The 23,994-nt window shown below is 44.1% G+C and overlaps 1 protein-coding gene across 1 annotated transcript in view; it reads left to right on the forward strand.

The window, feature by feature from the left end:
• Window positions 1-23,994, forward strand: part of fam222aa (family with sequence similarity 222 member Aa) — a 61,987-nt gene that overhangs the window by 18,598 nt on the left and 19,395 nt on the right. The window contains exon 2 of the mRNA XM_088994337.1: window positions 17,782-17,924. Within this exon, the coding sequence (XP_088850463.1) occupies window positions 17,828-17,924 (97 nt within the window). The 5' untranslated portion in view covers window positions 17,782-17,827. The remainder of the gene's footprint in view (window positions 1-17,781; window positions 17,925-23,994) is intronic.

A 23,994-nucleotide genomic window follows, 5' to 3' on the forward strand; every position in this document is an offset into this window, starting at 1 on the left:
GACTCTGGGTTACAACCAGGGATTTTGCTCCGTCTGTGCAAGGCTATGAAAGGGGCTATATCGGGGGGGGGGGCTTCCTGAAAGGGGTTTTACACCGCATTTGCAGGGTGTCACCGTGCACTTTCTCTCGCTCCAACCCGCTCCACCCTCCCGTCATCACTTTAAACACAACCGGCTGGGTGTGTGCGGGATGAGAGGCCTTCATTGTGCCTGTTCACAGGCCCCTAGGCAACAGGGTCACCTTGTCCCTAAACAAACGTTGCCCTCAGTGGGATTGTTGGCAATGCGTGTCACTGTTTTTATAGATGTCTATGTGGAAGGGGGACGAGTGTCAGAATGTGGCATCAGGAAGAGGGCAAAGGCCTTGACTGTGAAGACATTTATCTCAAATCTCTACCTTTCACATCAAGACCTATTCTGTGTCGTCCGTCAGAAAGGCATCACTCTCTGGGAGCATTTTGAGTCACAAAGCTGGTCACGTCATTCGCCAGTTGTCTTGTACTTCGTGTTTATCTGTTTCTTAAACTCGGGAACCGCATCGTACTTCCCAAGCCTGCCTGTTCCATCACAAATCTCCTTTTTACGCTTTGAATAAAAACAAAATATGTGGCTTGCTGTGACAGCTGGTTCACCTTCAGTAATTAATGTTGAAGCAGCAGTCTGCCAGACAGTTGTGCTGAGGCCCACTGTCTGCCTCCGTGTGGGAGTTTTTTATTTGCCGGCATTGGGAAGCTTGTCTTCACACTAAATCAAATTTCCACCAACCGAAAAGAAAACCCCCGCATGTGGGTTGCATTTTAAATCACAATTTGATTCAATTATTCCAACAAATTAATGCATGCTTGTCTTTTCTAGGCTTTCGCCTGCTTTTTCTTTTCTCCGGCGCCTTTGACAGTGCAAATATATCAACCAGTGTTGAGTTACTTGTTTATTTTGCATCTAATGGGGGTGGTCCTTTTGCTTTTTCGACACCGCAGAAACTCAACTAAATACCCTCATCTTCTGTTGCCTGTTCTTTTATCACGGAGCCGCAGTCATCCACCGTGTCGCCACAGGCTGGCCGAATCCCTCGGCTGTCACAGCATGTTGCCGCCACACCTTTCCTCCACTTAAAATGATTAAACTGCTCTGCTGATGGCTTTTTGCACATACGTTTCAGCTCCACCTTTCTTCCTCAGGCAGAGAAAAAGACAAAGTGAGCTGCGGTATCAGCCGGAGATAAGTGGCTGGTTCAGGTGTGGAGCGCCTCACTAGGCGAGACGGCGCTGAAGGAATGGACTCGGTGCGGGTGGGGGCGTTGTTTGAGGAGCGGAATGAGTGGGGGCAGAAAACTGCAGCGACAGCAGAATGAATAAATTGAAAACTTCTCTCATTGTAAATTGTCTATCGCTGGTGACAAACGATCTGATAGGCGAGCGACCCGCCTTTTCTATGCATCCGTCCCAATAGAGCTGTGAATAACGGGTCTATCTCCACGCTGCTTAGCACTGGCCCCGCACTTAATAATTCATGCGGTGTGAAATATTTTCCCCGCTACAGATATGCCAAAGCGCGGCCGCCAGCAGGCGGGGGCGGTGAGGCGGGTGTCCCTGCGGTGCTAATTTGGGTGATGGTGACGTGCATGGATTTCTAAGGGCGGCGTAGTTTAGAGGCGATGCCACACTTGCCCTCATGTATGCGCTGTCTGTTACTGGAAAATCCAATGAAAGATGACATTTAACTCACGGCTAATCTGCCTTGATATGAATGCCGAGAGGAGAAATATTTTCGATGAAGATGGATGAGTAAAGTGGGCCGATACTCGCTAACTTAGCATTGCTAACATTGCTATGGACTTTCTCCATGGTGTCCGCTGCCTCCGCAGCATCTGCTTTCTGTCTCCTATGTCAAGTTGTCCTCACCTTTCACATGCAACGACCAGTCCGTGTGGCGAACTCACTCGACTCCACTTTTCACGTACAAACTGGCTATTTTCTGGCTCACATTTAGACCCCGATACCAATTATGCAAACCATTAAAATTTTAGACAGGACGTTCTTTTATAATTTAATCCTAAAGTAATAGATTCTATTAAACATTCATGAGAAGAGCTTTATAGGTGGGAGGAGGAATTTGTGTCTATCATAGAATCGCCAGTCAAGGATGCAGGCAGAATGAGCAAGTGGGATTGGTGGCATTTCCTCATTATTCTAATAGGATGTGATTAGCATAAAACGGCTAACTGGCTGCTGTGATCATGAGTGAGAGAAGGCTCATGCATCAGGGCTCCTTAGAGGGAACAATTGAAACTGGTTTCATGCTGTATTTGGCTTTCCTTTTACAGTATTCAGATGGAATTCGACGTGGCGCGTAACGTGTCGGAGTTGAGCTCCTCTTTGTGTTTGCTGTTCTTTTGATCGGCTGCCTTTGTCGCTGTTCCAAAAAGCATGTAAAGGTGATGAAGCATGAAAAGTGGAAGTCGGCGCTTTACTATCTTAATGACTCACAGGCAAAAAGTGCAACCGGGTTTTTTACTCTTGCTACATACACTTGTGCTTTTGGCCATAGTTCACTTCCCGGATGGCTAAAGAGCAAAGTGGCCTGCCTGCATGTGCTCTGAAACTACGTATGTGCTATTATTTTAAAGGCATCTGTTGCTTTGTTTATTAGGAAGCAGCAAAGGCAAAATCCAACATTTCCATGAAACTGCAGAGGACCTTCTAAGCTCTTAACCTCTTTGTAATCTGGTGGAAATCTGGATCTGGACGTTTTCTCTGTATGTACAATGGAGCCTTTCGCAGGGGTCTGTTTGCCTCACCCTATCACCAAATTTCATTCACGGTGAAAAAAAGTAACAATAGCAATTCTAAATGCTGTCATTTTGTATAGGAGGAATGAATCTTTCATTATTGTGAAATTATTGTGATTATTGTCCGACTTGGACAGCCTTGTTCGTGTCAGAGGCCGCGCTACGGATTGCAGAAACTGCGCCTGTCCTGTCATACGTCAGTCCTACAAAGAAATTCAAATGCTCTCTTCGGTTTGTGTGATGAAACCTTGGCAAAGGTTTGCCGATTGTCATTGTCATTGTTTTGATTTGACGTTTTCAGACATTTTCTGGCAGAAATGCTTGCTTCAACAGTTTCCTTTCCGCCACAGCTTCAAAGGACGACAGATTGCAAAAGAACGCCTCTCTGTTGCCGTTGTCATTTGCTTGGGTAATTAAAGAGCTGCAGTCATTGAGATAACAAACAACCCCTGGAAAGAAAAAGTGCTTATTAATGCTCTATGAGAAGTGGATTGCCAAAGCCAATATAAAGTGGAACCTTCACGAAGCTTATATGGATTTTAGGTCTGCCTCTGAGGTAAATTCCTTGCCTTTTTGATGTGATGGCTGCCTGTTGATGGAATAAATCCAATGGTCTTAATCGATCATCTCCGTGGAAAGGTCAAGAGGAGAAGCTTGGTGTTTGAAGCGCTTTTCCTGTAGAAGAGTGCCTGAAATGTGACACCTCCTTTTGAAACGGGCGGTGGCGGGCAGATTAGTGACAGGCAGGGTGGCCCCGGGGGGAATGATTTAGGGAGATGCAGTGCTAAATACTGTACTCTGTGTGTGTCAGAGAGAGGAGAGGGACATTCGTAGATCATTTCCTGCAGTCCTCTTTTTCAGGAGGAGAGGAGCATTCCTCTAAATTAATCTCAAAGCTGTCTGAAATGAGAAAAGCAGGTGAGTACACGCCGCCGAATAAAGGTTTAGTGGTTTGAACCTCCCGTCCGCGCTTTATCTTTCATGCTGCTCCAAGGTACCGTCGGTTTTCATCCCTTTGCAGTCTAATCTAATCTGTAGTGGCTGGTTGTGGGCAGCATCTGTGCTCCCGGTTGAAATAGGGCCTTCTCTCACCCTAATCCTCTATCCAGGGATCACTCAGCAGGGTAAAGACAATTACCAGCCTTCTTTCTCATGCTAATGGCATTTCTAACTAGAATTTAGAGAACGGAAGGCGGGAAATGGATGGAGGTGGAGGGACAATGGTGGAAAAAAAGGTGATCCAGCTAAAATAGGTTTTTAGATTACCGCTTAATTATTGATAGGGAGGGAGTGGAAAAGCCTAAGGTCAGGATTTTCAGAGCATTTTCTGGAATAGGGTTAGAAATGATCAAGTTATTTAGGGAGTTGGGGAGTGTTTTTGGGAGTGGTGAGCCGTGGATTTCATCGCTAGGCCTTCAGTAGTGCTACGTCTGAATCAATCCAGACTGAAAAAAGTGTGGTGTGATTTACTACAAGTCCACTACAGGGTAGTCAGGAAATAACCGTCCGACCTTTCTTAGTGATGTCCATTCTTTCTTGAAAAGTCCGTCTTGAAAATGGCTTTAACAGTAAATCTCCAACCAAATCCATTTCATCTACTCGTTAAAGGACAACCAGCGTTACTTTTTTGTTTCCTAACTGACATCAGAAAAACGTTTTATAGCATCTAAAATACCCAAACCACGCAGGATGATATTTTTGTTAAAATACAAAACACCAATAAAAATGACTTAACGTTTCTAAAGAGTACTTCAATTTGAAACCGGAAGTGGCCAGTTTCAGAAGGTCCCGCCCCCATGTTCGTGGTGTCACGGCAAGACATCTTGCCTTGGTCGAGAATCAAAACAATGGCCTCATATTCGGAGAATATGCTTTCTTGTTACTTATCCAGTTATGAATATGATTCAAATAGTTCTGAAGAAGAAGGCACCCATGTTTGCAATCGATTAAATAATTTATTCCGTGTCATTTTGACGCATCAGGGGTGGGAAATGTCGCACCCAAAAAAGGCAGAACATGGTGACAAAGCCTTGTAAGGAATTAATCAGCCCGTTTCCACAGGCTGATTAATTCCTTATACGGAGCTTTGTCACCCTCTTCTGCCTCTTTTTGGTCCTACACAATGGTAGGACCAGAAATGGTGATGGAAGGACTGCTAAAATGTGTCCTTTTTTCGGTCAGGGGCGTTCCTTCAGTGACGTAACGTACGGACTCGTCACCAACTCAAAAACAAGACTTCCGGAATATTCAGCGCGAGTCTTAAAACGTAAAATATAGCTATATGCGGTGGAATCTTTGTAAAATATGCTCAGTAGAAGTCATTTGAAGACATTTTACAAATTATTATATAAAATCAACACAATATATTTGCTAATGCAGCCCGATACAGATATTTTTGGGCCATCAGAGAAGGCTTTGCAGGCCTTGACGGTCTGTCACTGGTTTTTGGTGGGTCGTCAGCTTTGGTCTGGAAGTTGCTGAGACAGAGCTCACGTCGTATCAGCAACTGCGTGTTAAGTTGTATGCCTTCGCTTTTTTTAACTTATTTCTTAATCATCTGCCTCCAGCAAGGTGTCTGGAGTGGGTTTAAATGGAATTAATATGCAGGAATTTATAGATTGCTTCACATGGCATCTTTGCAGGGAAGCAAAGCAAGTACAGTATTGCCATCCCCATCTGCGCTAATTACCTGGTCTTGGCAGTGTTACCTGTCTCTTGTGAAGGACAAACTCAGGAATGGATGCAGGAGCACGCGGCAATGAAGGAGCTCATCTGCCTGGAAGCGTGCGGGAAGAAGGATGTCTCTGAGACATTTTTTTTCCCTTGAGATGTTTGATGTGTTTGGAAGCTTGACTACCACGAAAAAAAATCTCTGCTGGAAACATCAATAAACTAAATGACTTTGACCAAGTTCCTTCATGTGGAGCTCAGAGAAACGCTAACAGGCTTTGCACCTGATCTCGGTGACAGTCGCACGCTCACTCCAACTAAAGTATATCAGGGTTTATCTGCTGTGTATCCTGCTGGAAACTTCAAATGAGTGTCTATCTGGCATTGTCTGATCATCTTAAGTCATGGCAGCACAAGAGTAACACTCGATGCCAGCTGCTTTCTCCTTGAAGTAGAAGCCAAAACAAGACGTGAGTCCAAATGTATGACGACAAAATGGATCAGGAATCTTTGAGTGGGTGCATGTGCTGCTGTCTGGGTGATGACCTTTTGCTACCGCCTGTGGCTAGTCAAACTGACAACACGCAGCCCTTATCAGGTTGCCTTTGTCAAGTGAATCAGCCATTAGGTGAGATCATTATAACATCACCACTTCAGCAGTATCAAGACCTTACCTGGATATACAAGGGATCAATGCTTTAAAATCATTGCACTTACAGTAAGATGAAAGACTCAGCCAGCCATATTTGCTCCAAATGTTACACTTTGGTATTGTATTTCCCCATTTGAAAAAGTAATTTCCGATCGAGTTACTGCTTCCTTAGTGGTGTGTACATGTGTGTGTACGTGTGTGTGTGAGTGTGTGCGTGCGTGTATAAGTTAGAATGACATTTATTATGTCGACTCAATACAATTTCACCATGGTGTGTCCCATTTTAGTTCAATATGGAGGATAGATACTCACGCTTTGTAATGGTCGACAGCAGATTATTTTATTTGAATGTAAGAGTATATACCGTATTTTCATGTGCATAAAGCATTAATTTTCTTCAAAAGATGACCCTGCGCCATATGTGAAGTTTTCACGTTTCGGTTTGCGACCAACAGGTGCCACCGTAGGGCCCTGCCTGCAGCTGCACATGTGTGGGTCGCTTTAATAAGCGGTAGTTAAAAAGACTCCCGGCATAACCATTCAGTGTCTGGTCATTGTTTGTTTCACTCGGTCTGGTTTGTTTCATCTTGTCATGTTTTATTCTTCATTTTGTTTGCTACTTTGGACCTTTTTGTTCTGATGACCTAGTAGTTTGAGATTTTGTTCCTGCTGACTCTATTTCATATCATTTGTCAATTACACCTTGCTCCTCCCTCCTGCCTGCCTTTTTGGGGTCCACCACCTTGTAAATCATGACAGAAGTAATATTGAGCCACAACAGGGCTCGCAGCTATTGTCAGCAGCCACCGACTCCATTTCGCTTTCCATTTCAATTCCATAGAAGAATTAGTGCGTATCACCAGTGTCGACTGTAGCGCCTTATAATGTGGTGGCCTTATATATGGAAAACATTTGAATATTCATATATGATATTTAGATTCATTTTGTTTTCATTCATTGAAGGCCTTATACTCCGGTGCGCCTTATACACCGGAAAATAAGGTATATAAAAAAAGCAAAAGGCTACATTCAAAAAACATGTTGTACAATGTGGGCATATATATTGAAGGGAGCTGGTGTGACTTTTATGGATATTGTTGATTCATAGCATTGTACACCATTTTGTTTGTCATGATGAAGTTTGGTACTTCTTTTTTTCATGTCAAACTATTTTCAGATGTTGCCATCCATCATTAGATGAAATAACGGAAATGTTAGGATTTACCTTAAGTGAAGGATAATGCGTTGTGGAAATGTATTCATATGACGTCAATGAAAAAGTCAGAACAACGAGAGGACATTTAGACTTTCAGGTGCTTTGGATGTCTTTCCAATTTCGTTTCCACTCGTCACACAAAAATGATGATTGTCTTTGAATCAATCACCGAGATGCTGGGTTTCCAAGTCAAACTACTGTGCTAGTTGGTACTCCAATCAGATGGTCAGGAAAAGTGGCCTAGTATGGTCAGGTATTGATTTAAATTACTGCTGGTAACAAGTCTGAAGTTTGGACTTCTTGAATTGCCTCTGCATGAAAATCATGCTCATGATTGTGCCATTTGGGCTTCGATACAGCTGGTGATTACCATGTTGCCTGGTCTCACTCCTTCCAAGTCGATCCTGTCTTGCTCTCTCCGGTCTATCTCGGACAGGACAGAGGAGAAGGAACGACAACAGCTGGAAAGAGAAAGGCTGCTGCATTCAATCCTCGCTTCCCTTCTGGCATTCTGCAAGAACCTGTGAGCAGTTGTGTCATCCTGGCTTGTGTACTCCGCGGATATCCAGCAGAGCAAAAACGCCTTTGTCACCCTTCAAATATATCAACTGGGATCAATGTCAACATTTTGCCGGTGTGCTATTTGATTGCCTCGTGGGCTTGGCGGCGCACTAATGTTATGCATGACTGAGTATTGGATCCATGACACCCTCCAGTGAAAGGACCACGGGAATTGGGGTCACCTTAGGCACGCCAGGGAGCAACGTGTGCAGTCAGCCAGCGAGCAGCCGCAGGAAGGAATCGCACTGTTTGAATTTAATTATATGTCATTGATTTATCGAACGGCCATTAATAAGCACGCACTCTGAGGCGGGGCCATTTCTGATGGAAGGTTTTCCTTTTCTTTTTAGTCATGCCTCATGCCCGCTCCCTCCATTTCATCATAAACTGACATAAGCCTTTCTTTTGAAGTTCACGAGCCAGAGAGAGAAATGACAGCACAACAAACAATGAACAAAACGCAGAAAGACAATGGAAACTGTTTGAATATTCAAGCGAGTCGTAGGATGATGGGTGAAGGGGGGGAGGGAAAAAAAGATCCCTTGTTATATTGTTGCCATGTTAAGCTGTGAATGGGGCTGTCTGGCACAATAAAAGACTGTGCCACGTTTGAATAAGACATTTTTGCTCGATCAACAATGCTTTACAAATGGTGTGTAATTCAGGTTTATGGGGAAAATATAAATCCCAAAGCGAGAACCAAAAAACTGCAGCGCATTTTTCACATTTTGGCAGAGCAGCTAAGGATTTACGTCTATGCAGATATTGAACATGCGGTGTGCCAACGTGACTGTTCTGACTGCACCTGTGATCGACAGTTTAGCGTGAGCAGCTCTTTTGCTCAACTTTTGCGAGATATGCACGTGGAAGTGCAGTTAGATGACAGGCAACGTCGCCGCAAAACAATACGACTACGTCGACGACAGCTGAAGACTTTCCCCCTGCGGTTTTATTTGACAACTTTAAGCCACCCTCGCATTGCTCAAAGTCTCGGGCTGCTATCAACGGGAACACAAGAAGCTCTGTCATGTTCTAAGAGCACTTTTGGTTGCACGCGGCGGAGGCGGGGAGTCTCCCAGCAGGGGACCGTTAGGACATGCAGTCATTATTGCACAGGATACAGCTCTTTGGTCGACATTGTATTTTCTTCTCATTTTGGTTGTTTAACCTCAGTCTTAAACATTGTTTATGAGTTCTCAGTCTTTCTGAGTTTTCTCGTAAATGTACAGAAGGGGTGTGTGGAGAGGATTGAATACTCAGCAAAGTTTGCACTGATAAATTGGTTTTATTCTCTTGAGCAAACTTTATTTTTTGCTATTTATTTTTTATAGAAAATATAGTGGCATAGTAATTTTGTTTGTGTTTATATTTATTGCTTATATTCTTTGGGTAAATTGATCTCCAAACAAACAAGAATATAATAATATATATGTAATCACCAATTGTACAATGTTTGGTCCTCCTTGTGGTCATTTTACTGATGACATAAGTCAGGGAGGTCAAACTCATTTTTTGCCAAGGGCCACGTTGTAGTTATGGTTTCTTCTCAAGGGTCGTTTTGAATTTGGGAAAGACATTAGAATGTTCAATCCACTCTACTTATTACATATAGAGCGCACAACAAATTAACTCATTCACTGCCAGACAATGGAAAAATGTGTCCTATCCCGTGCCAGGGTTTTTGTCATTTACACTCAAATTGCAGGTCCCACAGAATATTGAGTCTTAGGACTACATAAACATCCAACACAGCGTTAGAAACCTTAGACTCTCTTCTTTCATCAGAAAGAAAGAGTTAATTGATAAATTATATGGGTCTGCAGTAATATGACGTGCAAGTGTGGGTGGCTGTACAAAAGTCAAATGCTTCCCCCTTGTAGAAGGGAAAAAAACATTGCCAGAGGTCTGACCAGCACTTTATCGACACCTCCTGCAAGAAAAACCAAAACATGACCAAATTCGGAAATGGCGCTCCGCATCATATTTTCAATTCTTGAATAAATTCAGGAATGGCAGTAAATGTGTTAATGAATAACTAGTTTTCAAATTTGAAGTAAAACATAATGGCTGTTAGTGTGGTTTACATACAACAATTTGGAATTTTGGCTCAGACTTTAGCACAGGGGTGGGCAAACTTTTTGACTCGCGGGCCGCATTGGGTTCTAAAATTTGACAGAGGGGCCGGGCCAGGAGCATTTGGAGGGAGTGTTTGGGCCGGAAATACTCTGAACAAGTTATGTCCATAATTTATAAAATCACTTCAAATGACTTCGACTGAGCGTATTTTACAAAGATTCCACAGCATTAAGCTATAGTTCACGTTTTAAGACTTGCGCTGAATATTCATGAAGTCTTGTTTTCGAGGTGATGACGATCCCCATGTGACGTCACGTTTGGACCGCCCCTGACCGAGAAAGCGACATACAATGCATTTTGGGTACTTCGTTTGGTCTGAAAACTTCGTGTTGATCCCTGTTGATGGTGAAATTAGAAGGAAAACATAAATAACGCCATGCTGAATCGTTGTGTGTTGCACCAAGACAACTATTTGATATTCGCTGACACAAATTCCCAGCAGAAAAATCAGCCCATTTCCAACGGAGCTTGGGCGCAATCTTGTGCATTTTCTACATTTGCTACATTGCTGTCATTGACGGCTCGAATTGATATGGGAGGACTCCTTGAATCAATTGCAAACATTTATGCTTTCCTCTTTAGAACTATTTGAATCATATTCATAACTGGATGAGTAACAAGAAAACATCTTCTCCGAATCTGAAGCCATTGTTTTGATTCTCGATCAAAGGCAAGACGTCTTAGCGTGACGTCACGAACAGGGGGGTGGGACCTTCTGAAACTGACCATTTCCGGATTCATTTGAAGTCATTTTTATTGGTGTTTTTCATTTAACTAAAAATATCAGCCTGCCTGATTTGGGTATTTTAGATGCTATAAAACGTTTTTCTGATGTCAGTGGGAAACAAAAAAAATGGTGCCGGTTGTCCTTTAAATGTAGTATGTACAAACCTCATAGCACAGTAAGAACACTACAACCCAATTTATTAACTGTCTTTCAAATGTGAAAAATATCCCTGATCAGTTAATAAATTTGTCTCAAGGAATATGGCGTTTACATACTATTTTGCAGATACTTGGAGGAGGAAATTTAAATAGATTAAAATAACATATGCACTGTGATTTATCAAGATTGCGTCTGTTTTTAATAAGTTTCCATCGATGGGGCAAAGTTAAAGAAATCAACATTTATTGAAAAATGGAATCACTTTCAACATTCAAAACATATTATTACACAACGAAATATTCAAGCTCAATAATACCTACTTGTGTTAAATTCCGCCAAATCATAGATGGTTTGTCTTGACCGCGCGCTCAACAAACTCCTCACTGACGCCCTCGCCTACACGCGCAAACAAAACACGTGTACCGTCGCCGAGCACACAAACATAGTCTACCTGCAGTTGAAATTTGCATACTCGGCACGGCAGCCAATCAGAAGCCTGCTTCTTTCTTCCGGACTTTCGCAAGCGTTATAAAGTCGTGCAATTGCATGTCTTTTTCCAAAATAGATGCACAGAACCTCAGACCAGAAGAAAGATTCAAAAGAAGCTAACAACATATGTGACGCTAAAAAACGTAAATTTACATTAAACCGTGACTGTAAAGTGTACGTGAGACTTATGAAAGGGGCTTAGTGGCTCGTAGGAAGCAATGCAAACGTTGCATTGTGCACCGCAATGATAATCGACTACTGCAGCAAAATCTACAGCCATGCACATTTACCGTAAATTAAGCAAGGTAGCATTTGTAGTAGGTGCATTCTTGATTTTAGAAAAAACTTTATACTTTGTTACAATGTTTTTTAATGTGATTAGTTGTCTCATTGTGCTTCAAGTTGTGAAAAATGGGACAGGCAACTTTTCAGTTATCTGCCCTGTTGTTTGCTAACTTTTTGTCATGAGTTTTAGACACTGTTTGTACTATAATTTGGGCAAGTTCGGCGGGCCGGATTAAAAAGCCTAACGGGCCGTATGTGGCCCGCGGGCCGTAGTTTGCCCATGCCTGCTTTAGCACGTATCATGGAAGTTCATTCAAGTTCAACTTGCTTTTGCGGGCCGAATACAATGATGTGGCGGGCCAGATTTGGCCCCCGGGCCTTGACTTTGACGGCACTGACATAGAGCCTTCAAAGTTCTTGTTCATATTGCAAGCAGTTGTATGTTGTTCATATTTTTTGCTGTGGTAGTTTGGTTTTCTATGTGAGAAAGGGCTGTCATTATGTTCCAAATGCATGTTGTATTTATTTGAATCCGTCAAATGTCTGTTAGAATGTCGATTTTATTTTCACAGAGGATCCCCAGAGTTCCTCCTGCACGTCAACAGTCATCTGTTGACCTCTGTCAAGCTCCATCCTCGGCGCGGCATCTGCATTGTGATTGTGCGTGCCACATGGATGCCTTTTGCGCCTCCCATTTACCCATGAATGAAATCAAGCCCGGCTGAAAGATGCAGCAGTTGGCTGTGCAGTCAATTAGTCTTCATTGCGATTACAGGGTTGACATTAGTCCAGACAGGCGTATTTTGATCAGAGATGACAGGCGGCCCGCTGCTATTAGACGGCCAGACATTCCTCACCCTTCATCCTGCGGATGAAGCGATCGAAGCTGACTGGTATATGGAGCCCTTGCAGCTGAGCGGCTGTGCCAAGATGCCCTTCATCCACTCTTATAAATATGTCGGCGCGGAATACAAGACGCTATAAGCCTCAATAACAGCAACGCATGGCCTTGTGTGCGTAAGACGCCCCGCTGCCATTATGTTATTCCTACGCTGTATATCACGTCAATGATGCCTAAACTGTGGGCTTTTACGCACAATGGCCTTTTGTTGTGCAGGTTATTTATTGTGCTGCTGCGAGCTGGTGGGTGAGTGCATCCAGGGGCTTGTATTGTTAGCGAATCAGTGGCTTGTGTTTGTGGAGCTGGGAGGCTTGGCTAACAATGCCCTTTTTTATGTCTCGGGAGTGCGTGCCTGTCGGCCAGTGTCCCCTTGCAAATTTTGTCTGCGTGTTGTTTTGTTGTTTGTGTGAGTGGAACGGGGTCAGCGAGCGCAAACCCCGCTCATTGAATTGGCCCGTCCAAATGGACCGGCCCTCACGCGGGCGCATGTGAGCATTAGCGTGTGCATTTTGAATATACAACGAGCTGAAGGTTTTACTGCCTGCCTCTGCTAATGGAACCTTTCTCTCTGTATTCGTGTGACAGTATGGTGACGGACAAGAGAGGGCGGGTGAGGGATTACGGGGGTAGTGCAGTGCCTTGTTAAAGAAAAGGAAAGGGTTAGAGTGTGTCGATTGGATTAACTTGTTTGGGCTTATTAAGAGAAGAGACATAGCGGCTTGTTAAAAGCACTGCATGGGGTGTCCCACCGTGAGACGGCGGGGTCACCATTCAATGAGGCTCAAGCCGCACCCGCCCCAGAGGAGTTCCGGCACCTCTCCTGGTCCACAAGTGCTCCCATTCTGAAAACCTGGGAGTAATCCAGCAAAGACGGGGACCCTCCCAGGGAACGGCGAAGAATACAGAGGCTGACACTTGGAGACAAAGAATGTGGAGTACAAGCAATGCTGTCATATTTTTTTCACCTTTTGAATTTTCATCTTTTTCATTCAAGTGTCATTTGAGCTGACCACATAGTGTTAAGGAAATCGGAGTGAAAACTCAAAACATATCTTTTCAGAACTGGATACTCTTCCTAGTGTTCATTTGTTTTAACTCATTTACTGCCATTCACAAATGTATTCGAGAATTGAAAATTTGACATAGAGCGCCATTGCCGAATATATTCGGGTTTTGGGTTTTCATGCTTGGGTGCCGTTAAAACGCTGGCCAGTCCTCTGGCAATATTTCCCCCTCTTTTTTCCATGTTAGCGCTTTGTTCCAGCTTCAGCTGTTGTTAAAGCGCTATATAAACCAATATGTATGCATCACGTTGAATTTTGGACAGCCACCCTCATTTCAAGATCATTTAACTCCAGACCCTTATAATTTAGGAATTCATCTTTTTTCTGATGGAAGAAGAGAGTCTAAGGCTTCTAACGCTGTATTGAATGTTTATGTAGTCCTAAAACTCCATATTCTGTGGGTCCTGGAATTAGAGTGACAATGACAAAAAGCCTGGCACTGAAGTGGACACATTTTTGCACATGGCTGGCAGTGAATGAGTTAAGGTTGACTTTTATTAATCAATTTATTTATTTGTTTTTGCTTGTACAGGTCCATGTGTGCTCTGAAACGTTTACCAGCCAGAGAAATAAAATGGAACAAGACAATCGACACATTTTACATTACACGTCATACAATGGCCCCCTTTTCACATTAGCACGTCCATCTAAAAATGCAAGTACACAGAAATAAGCACTGTGTTGTTTTACCCACGAGCACCCAGCTGCATCCTCCACTTTGCAGGATGCTTATCTCAAAAGACAGACAGCTTTGGCTGTCTGTCTGTTGTCTCTCTGATCTCCTCTGCCGTTTAAGAACCTTTTAACGAAGAAATAGCCCTTCGCCCAGCCGACTGCCTCTTGATTCTGGCTTATTCCCTTCATCTCATGGGACTGATCCTTCCCGCCCCCGCTGCAAACCCAGCAGCGTTGTTATCAGAACGATAGACATCCTGGCTTTGGAGATACAGCCGTGCTGGTGTAATAGGAGAGTTGTGAGTGGATTTGATGAGGAAGTGAAGTGCAGGTGGTTTGAATGCGGCGACTGGCTCACATTCTTCAGCATATTCAAGGGGATTGATCCAAGCATGACGAGCTATTATAGAACAGCTGTGATGGTGGGTCAGAATGTTTCGCTTGGAACATCATTTCCTGCCACTGATCGACATCTGCTAAGCGGCACAATACCAAAAAGGAAGAGATGAGGCAAAGAGACGAGGCCATGACAAACAAGCCAAAGACTTGCTTCTTCTGCTTCGCTCTTGAGGGCAATAATGGGAGAAAATTGGTTCTTGAAATTGAATTGGAAAAAAAAGTGGGTCTTTTTCAGCAAAGCATAATGCCTCCAAATACATTTGGTGAGCAGCAAATGGAGAAAAATGGAGCGCAGTTATGCGATTGTCTTTCATTTCAGACAGTGAAAACGGTGAAAGTACCCCCTCCCCCAGACTGCCACAACCACCAGCTCGCTTTTAGTCTCCATCTACCCCGCATGCACCCTTCTTCCCCGGCAAACCTGTCTTTGAACAACTGGTCTGTGAGGATGGGCCGCTGGTGACATTAGTAAGCATGGAAGAGAGTAGAGAGGGCCCACGGAAAATGATGTGAACAGTTAGTAATGAACTCAAAGTGCCAGTGTGTTTGGGCCAGGCCCGCCCGCCCGTGCGCCAAAGGAAATGACACCGTGCATGACCCATTTTTTTGCACAAGCACCTGGTGAGCAATAGTGTCCTCTCTTCTCCATCAGCAGTGTTTGTGTGTGTGTGTGTGAGAGAGAGAGAGAGAGAGAGAGAGAGAGAGAGAGAGAGAGAGAGAGAGAGAGAGAGAGAGAGAGAGAGAGAGAGAGAGAGAGAGAGAGAGAGAGAGAGAGAGAGAGAGAGAGAGAGAGAGAGAGAGAGAGAGAGAAAGAGGGAGCTTTATGTAATTTTTTGGGGGGAAGTGCAAGCTCTGCCATTCACTTCTTGTAGTCCTTTTTGGTTCCTAAAACAATGCTTTTCTGTTTTTGAGCAAGAGAACATGAGCAATTGTTATATAGATGGCCTTTAATTCATGAGTTAATCATTGTAATTGCTTTCTTTCTTTGTGAAATGATCATCTATAAAACTGAATGGGCCAATGTCAGACGTTTTAAGGTTACTTGGCTGGCAAAATAAATAACAAGACAGACGCTTCAGAGAGGTGCACGAGAAATCATTTTTCAATAATATGCCTGACGTCGTCGCTGACAGCCAAAATGAAATATTTGCTCCTGTTCTTTGTTTTAATATGAAAGGAGGTTGAGAAGAGAGTAATTCATCGCGATGCGTTTTGGACACAAGAGTGACTGAGATAACATGAAGGCCACAATTCTTTTTTTAAAGGCACAGCATGCACGCGAGCTGTGATTGGACTTTGCCAATGTTCTACAGTGTGAGTCTCTGTTCCCTGGAAACCAAAAATAAATTCCGCTGAGTGAGAGAATATCAATTCTTATCATACAAGAACACTTTGTGGACCTTGGCGGTTTTATTTTAACTGTCCTCGTCTGCTATATAATCCAAGTAGACAATTTATAATCAGTCACTATTGTGAAACTGTGACTGATGAATGTTGCTTTCTATCTTGCTAGACTATTGAGCTTATGGTGAGTGATTAATTAATCAATCGGTCACCAAGCTCGAGTTTTAGTTTTCGCAGAATCTTAACTCATTCAGTTCCATTCCCGAATTTATGAGGAATCGGGAATTGAAAATATGATGTGGAACACAATTCTCAAATTTGTTCGGGTTTTGTTTTTTCTAGCGGGGAGGTGGGGTGCGGATCAGGCTCTGGTTAGACCTCTGGCAATGTTATTCCCCCCCACGAGGGGCAGCATTTGCCCTTTGTACAGCCACCCCCATTTCAAGCTCAGAAAACTCCAGACCCATAAACCTTCGGAATTAACTCTTTATTTCTGATGAAAGAAGAGAGTCTAAGGTTTATTACCCTGTATTGAATGTTGATGTAGTCCTATAACTCAATATTCTGTGGGTTCTGCAATTTGAGTGAAAATGACAAAAACCCCGGCACCGGAGGGGACACATTTTATGCACATCGTCTGGCAATATGTCTGTGCAGGCTCTCAGCCATCATCTGTACTATTTTGAAAGTTTCGAACGTTTTGCTCCTCATCCTAAGAGCTTCGTCAGTGAACTAAAGTTCTAAACTAAAGTGGATAATTGCTTGTCCAGTGTAGAAAGAAATGTCTTTCATGCAATGCTTGGATGAGTTTTGTGGAGAAAAAAATGCCCCCAAAGACCATTGGGTGGGACCAACCAGATTGTAAACAAGACTTCACTAATGTTTTTTTTTAAATTCCTCAAGTTCCAAAATTTTGAATAAAATCTTTCTGGAGGCTGCAAAGAGCAGATGCAACTCTCATTTTCACTTTCTTTAGAAAGTGTGTTTACCCCAATCCATTCGTCCATTGAGTGAGTTGATGTATTCCGTTATGAGTTTTTTGGGTGGAAACTAGCAGCCACTGCTTCACTTTTCCTGAGCGGAGGTTATTGTCGAGGAAAAGAGAGAGCAGATTTATGGCTTGCAGGGAGATTGATTAGTGCCGTCACCGGCCGTGATGTACGGCCGGCAGTCTCCCCCGCTCCCGCCATTGCATTTGCTCATAAACACACACAATTGCACTGTACAAAACACAGCGCCATATCTATACAGACACCAGTTGGTTGCCCAAGGCCTTCCGTGACACCCCCCTCCTAAATGCTAAACTTCGCGGTCAGACTGCTATTTTCTTTTTTTCCTCTCCACCTCTCCATAGATAACACCATCAATCAACACGCGCACGCCGCACGGAAAGGAATGTGCTAAAGTGCTGCTACTTGTGTGTTTGTTGTGAGCAGGGTTTCATAGGCAGGAGATATGCTTGACTAGCTGTGTGGCGCAACGCTGCGCACTGAGCCAGGGTCGGCCGAGCGGCCCCCAGCGCAGGTGTGTGTTTATCAGTCAACACATGCAGCACAGAACCCTCTGAATGTCGACAAGCTCTCCCAAATGCGTCCTGGGTGAGAAACATAGCCTCATTTCGTCACTTGGCCCCATCCCACCAGGATAGCAGATGCAAGCTTTGACCTCAAAATCCTGCTGCAGATTTCACTCAACTGTGCATTTTTATGCTCCAGGTTGGCCGCAGAAGTCCCCCGGCTGTTGTACTGTGCCCACCTCGCCATGCTGGCTTGTCTGCAGAGGAGGCAGAACCCTCCACCCCAGCACCCGGCGTGTGCCAGCAAGAGCCTGGAGCCACCGCAAGCCCTGGGACGTAAATGTGAGTTCATAAAAATAAAGAAATAAATAGATCAGCGACGCGAGCCACCGGGAATTGATCTTGTTGAATTCAGAGGATTGAGTCGGAATGTGTACACCATGTCCACATAACCCTCCGTTAATCTGTCCGGGCCGACAATGGAAACAGACACGCTAACCCCGACTGTAAATAAGTGACTGTAAAATAGAATTTCCGGTTTCTGATGTTTGTGTCACCACGATACCTCGCTTCTGTGAGGAATTCCAAACAGTTGATGGAGCAAATGTGCACTTTACAAGCCAGATTGTTGTGTTGTTTGGCCCATCGTTGTGAGTAGGACTGTTTAGCCCTGCTGATTGTGCGGTCATGTCAACAGGGCTGAACAGACAACGTTTTAACTTGCCTCGTGGCCCTTCCTGACCCCGAGGGCTCTGTAAACATTTACAGTGTCTGGTTGGGGCCGCCTGTAAAGCATGACAGCTGCTGCACAGGCTCCCCCAGCACCACCCTGTGTCCACTCACAAAATGGTGCAAAGGGACTAAGATGAGTTGTTGCGGATTTGCAAAAACTAGTTGCGACCAGTTTGGAACTGGCGCATCCTGTGTATGGGTTGGATCTTGATTTGAACTGACGCTTTTGATTTCCATTTTAACTGTGGTAATTCGGGATCAAATCAATAAGCGTCTGCCCCCATAATGACAACTTAGAAGTTGTTGCGTTTTGCGAGGCGGCCGTATAAGCCATTCCAAACTTATTAATAGAGAGGAGAGACATCTGAGGAACAACATTTGCGTGGCTCTTCAAAAGTGGGACAATATGAGTGGCTTATAAAAGCATGTGAGTGAAATTATCTTTATTAGGGTCATGACACTGATTGGTTTTGCAATGATGGAATGTTGTGAAAGCACAATATAAGTAAAGATGTAACATTTTATGAACTCATTCACTGCCAGACAATGTGCAAAAAGGTGTCCACTCTAGTGCCAGGGTTTTTGTCATTGTCACTTGAATTCCAGGACCCACAGAATATTGAGTTTTAGGACTACATAAACATTCAATGCAGCGTTAGAAACCTTAGACCCTTTTCTTTTATCAGAAAGAAAGAGTTAATTCCTAAATTATATGGGTCTGGAGTTATATGAGTTTGAAATGAGGGCAGGTGTTCAAAATACAATGCAGTACATATTGGTTGATTAACAACATGGAAAAAAGGGAAATGCCGCCCCCTTGTGGAAAAAAATTGCCAGAGGCCATGGCCAGCGCTTTATTGGCACCAAAGCATGCATGAAAAAACAAAACCCACAAATTCGGGAATGGCGCTCTACGCCCCATTTTCAATTCCAGATTAAATTTGTGAATGGCAGCGAATGAGTTAAAAGTACTACATTTTGGAAAAAGTGCTTTAACGTGCTTGAATGATCTGTATCTTTCATAAGAAATTGCGTTTTCACTCTATGTCTGGGATCGGGTTGCAGGGGAGTATTCCTTTATCCTGCTTGATGCAATTGTCCAAACGATGTTATGATAATGAAATGGTACAATTCTCAGCCTCACAGTTCTGAAGATGTGCCCAGTAATTGGCCGGCAACCGGCCTGGTTGTACCCTCTTCTCACTCAAGCTCTCCCATGACCCCATGAGGATGGGCAGTACAAAGATTTTTATGGATGAATGTTTTACAGTGAAATAGCTGATAGATTCTTTATCTAGGAAGAAAGTACTTTGTCTTTAACCATAGAAATGACGTTTTAACCCAGTCTAGCAAAGGTGAAAAATCTGAATAAACTAGAATTATAAAATGAAATGACGGAAAGAAAGAAAGCAGAATAGAAAGCAGACCGTCAAAACTTCATCTTCATCCATTCCTTCTCCATTTTACAGGACTTCCATCTATGGGAGTCAGAACTTGAATCAAGAAAGTACTTTATCAAAGAAAAGTATTACGTTTCCCCCATTTCTCTTTGTGGCTTCCCTCTCAGTGTCTTTCTTGAGCTGCTTAAAACCGGATTTTCAATTGCGATCTCATAAACTTGTCTTGCGGTTCCAATATGAGGGACATAAAGAAGAAGACAAATATCACAGAGATCTAGTCCATGGACATGACCTTCGCTGAGCATGTTGATTTTATTGTTGTATTTTTTCTTTTAGTCTCATTGGGTGTGAGCAGGTTTTGGTAAGGTGACCCAGCCTCTTAAATGGAAGCTCCCATTCCAGTGTTCCGCCCTCACAGATACAGTGATTGAGCATACAGGAGGTGGATTGATTACCTGTCAATGAAACAGAGATGAAATGTGTCATTTGCTTCGCTTGTTCTTTGTTTAGAAATTGTGTATGTGCGTGTGTGCGCACGTGTTGGAATGGGAGGGTGAGCGACACACAAAAAGACCCTGCATGCAGATGCCAAGTGACTGCAGAGTTCATTGATGCGACTCCCATTAAAAATCCCTCATACCCTCAATAAAAAAGGACTTAACTGGCTCTGCCATCAGCTGGAAGCGTTCAGATCAGCTCGCCAGACAATCAATTTCCCCCAAGCGCGCAGAGCTTAGCGGGAGAAACGGGAGGCGGAGAAGGGGATGTTTCCATTATCACAGCCCAGGCTGGAGGGGGCGCTGGGGGGTGAGGGGCGCTAAGCGGCGTGCAGGGCGGAGACAGCAGGAAGCAGCCTCGGCAAGGGAGCTCTGAGAAGCCGTCTTTTCAGAAAGTCATTGACCGCTTGCCCTTAAAAATATCATATTGGATTAACTTCCTAGGGGCGGCCTTTTGATTTTTTTTCTTCCTTTGGCCATTGAATTAAAAGCCAGTGCAGAGCATTACTTGAATTATAAATCAGAAGCACTGACTTTCACTGCGTCCAAATTCCACGCATATGTAACTGCACTCTCCCATGCCAGCCGCTGTCATTTTTAATTAAATCCTCCTTATGGGTGACATTTGTAACCCTCGTCCTCGCCTCGGCGTCTCTCCACCGCTGGTCGAGATGGAGACATGAAAGGCAGATATGGCCGTGGAGCCAGTGCCTCTCATCATGTTGTGCCCCAGAGGGTGGGTGCCCAGATGAGAGAAAGAGAGAGAAAGGCCACACGGGGGGAGCGGGGTGAATAGAAGCAACTGACCCTAGAGACCCTCCACCAGAGGCAACCCTCCCCATCGTTATTTTTCCTTCATTCCTCGCGCTGTGTCTCTGAAGGTCCAAGAGGAGTGAAGGCGAGCATAAGACGGGAGGGAAATGGAAGGTGTCCACTCTAGTGATGAGTAACACTGACAGAGCCCCCCCCCCCCCCCCCCACCCAGCCTCCACAAACCACCTGCCCTCTCTTTGGCCCAGACACCAATTACTCTGCTACATGTCATCTCCAGAAAACAAGAAGGACTTCACAAGCTTTCATGACAGCGACATGACGATGTGGCTATTTCCTAAAATGTGATTTTGTCCGGGCTTGTTTCATTATGTTCTGATTAGTAGTCAAAGCCACGTGCCCCTTCATGTTTGGGGGAGAGGGCTATGATTTTAAATATCTTAAAAAAATAGCGCCTCAGTGAGTTATCTAACCTTTATTTGGGTAACGGCTTTTTCAGCTGTGTGTGTGTGTGTGTGTGCGTGCGTGTGTGTGCGTGTGTGTGTGTGTGTGTGTGTGTGTGTGTGTGTGTGTGTGTGTGTGTGTGTGTGTGTGTGTGTGTGTGTGTGTGTGTGTGTGTGTGTGTGTGTGTGTGTGTGTGTGTGTGTGTGTGTGTGAGAGAGAGAGAGTCCCATGAAATCAAATTGGAAAGAACAGTTTAATCCTAGTTAAATCCATTTAATCAAGTACTATTAAAGTCCAGATTTGTTTTTCCAAATGTGCCCTTAAACACACACACACACACACAGACTGACGAATGCAGAGGAGGGGAGCTGGAGCGCACATGCAGCAGTAACCTCCTGCGACATCAGCCGTGAGGCCTGGCGTGCCAATCAGCCAGGTGTGGATGAAACGTTCCCAGAAGGCTTGATATCCGCAGTTCATGCCATGTCAAGCCAGGTTCAAACTTCCTCTAGATTGATGGACAGAGACAATCACACAGCCTCGGGACACAGCACAGAGGTTCACCTGGAGAACTTCCTGATAATCCAGTTGGCTCTGCGGGCAATGAAGCTTGAGATGGTCGATGGTTGCTTTGCTTTGAATTAAGTTAGGGGGGAATTCATTGACATAATGACCTCCTGTGTCCTGCGAGTTTCAAATTTGGCATGAGGGCCCATTACAGAGAAGTTGGAAAGCTGCTAAAAAAAACTTCAGTATGTTATGTGGTATGCTAAGATGTGAGCCAATCCAGTTGAATATTAATAAGTGGTTACAATAGCCGCTGAAATAGCAACTCTGAGCCTGACACGCAAATTGGCTCAACACGACTCTGCTTACTATTCACACATTTCCATTGGCAAAGACCGATACTAATTCCAGATGGGGTTTGATGACATTTTCTCGGTCATGTAAATTTGTCATCATTTACCTATTGTAACAATTTTGTGGGCATGTCTTAAAATGACAAAAAATAAAGAGCCATGCTAACATTAGCATAGCCTCTCAGGTCTGCACATTACAGCGTTCTATCTACCCTCTAGTCAACACTTCATTCTATACAGGCTGCAGAGGCCCATTTTTATGTTCCCTTCTGACTCTTCTGCAGAATTGACAGAAAAGGCAAAAGAAAAAGTCTGCATACACTTGACCTTTTCCCTCTGACTCAAATGTCCTCTTTCTCGGTCCCCATTTTGGATTCTACAGAGTGTCCGCATCTGCAATCTGATTATTCCAGCAGGTCATGAAGTATTCTTCATGGTGAAGGGTGAGTGACAGCTATCCATGAATGGCCTCCTTCCTGGATGCCCTACTTATGCAATCTCATTGTGAGGAATCTTTGGGTTTGCTCTGGCATTTGATATGTTTCCACCCAGTTTCATTATCGGGGATGGTGCGACACTCGAACTAGGAGGGGCGAGCTATAGCCCCATCAGAAATGTGTGCGGCCCCACTTAAGTCCCTCCGGCATTTCATTTGATATTCTAAAATATGTCTAGAAAATATTTTCTGAGCCCCACTATGTCAAGCCCCACTTCAGCCCCGGGAGAGGAAAAAGTCTTGGAGCCGTGACTGTTCATCATATTGACAAATGGTAAAGGATTAAAAGGAGGACCCACATGAGTGGCCACAGACTTCCTTCGTGCTTCGTATAGCCTCTTGCCATCTCAGTGCTCATCATTTCCGTCTGGTGGTGACCTGCCGAGCTTTGCCTTTACTCTGCCCTCTTTGCCTTCTGCTGCGAGCACAGGGGGTGAAGCGATCTTATTGCCATGGGAGGTGAGCTCGAGGAAGATAGGCTCTGCTGTGGCTGAGTTCGCAGCAGGAATTGGATTAAAAAAGAGCTTCCTACGTCCAAAGGGAGCCTGGCATTTGGCCGACCCTGCAGGTGCAGGCATCAACACCCTCTGTCTTTGCTTGCCAGAGAGTGGGAGTCGGCTGCTGGGGACAGTGTGGCCAATTCTTTCCTTTCGCAACCGAAAGGGCCGGATTTACCAAGTGTTACAAAAAGATCAAACATGATTTCTTCAACAAACATATCCAAGATTGTAGCGACCAATTGTGTTAAATTGACAGCGATCATATTTTGCACATTCTCGAGGACTATGCTCAAATGATCCATTCTGGATATCTGTTGTATTTGAGATGAACATGAGATGATTTTCACTGGCTGATTTTACGGCTTTTATAGGAAGATCCAAATGCAGCTTGGAAACGCAGCTGTGCCTGACCATGACGAGGACGTGCAGGAAAAATGAGAGGCCATAACCCCTGTTCAGCAATGCTATTTTATAGCTTCTATATAATCTCAGGCTCACTTGGAGTATGTGACATGCATGCCAATCATGTTTTAACTGAATACATTTAGTTTTGTTGCATATTTTGTCAGTTTTCCTTTTCCATGTGTTGCTAGGTTTTGTTTCCACCTGTTCTTGTCAGCCCAGCCCAATCTGATCACTCCAAACATTTGTGTCTTGTCCAGGTGTTCCTTGTGTTCTCGTCAGTTTGCTTGTATTTGGGTCTTTGGTTTCT

This window comes from Hippocampus bargibanti, linkage group LG04 (assembly GCF_051943395.1).
Source record: "Hippocampus bargibanti isolate YZ-2025 linkage group LG04, ASM5194339v1, whole genome shotgun sequence".
NCBI classification, from domain to species: Eukaryota; Metazoa; Chordata; class Actinopteri; order Syngnathiformes; family Syngnathidae; genus Hippocampus; species Hippocampus bargibanti.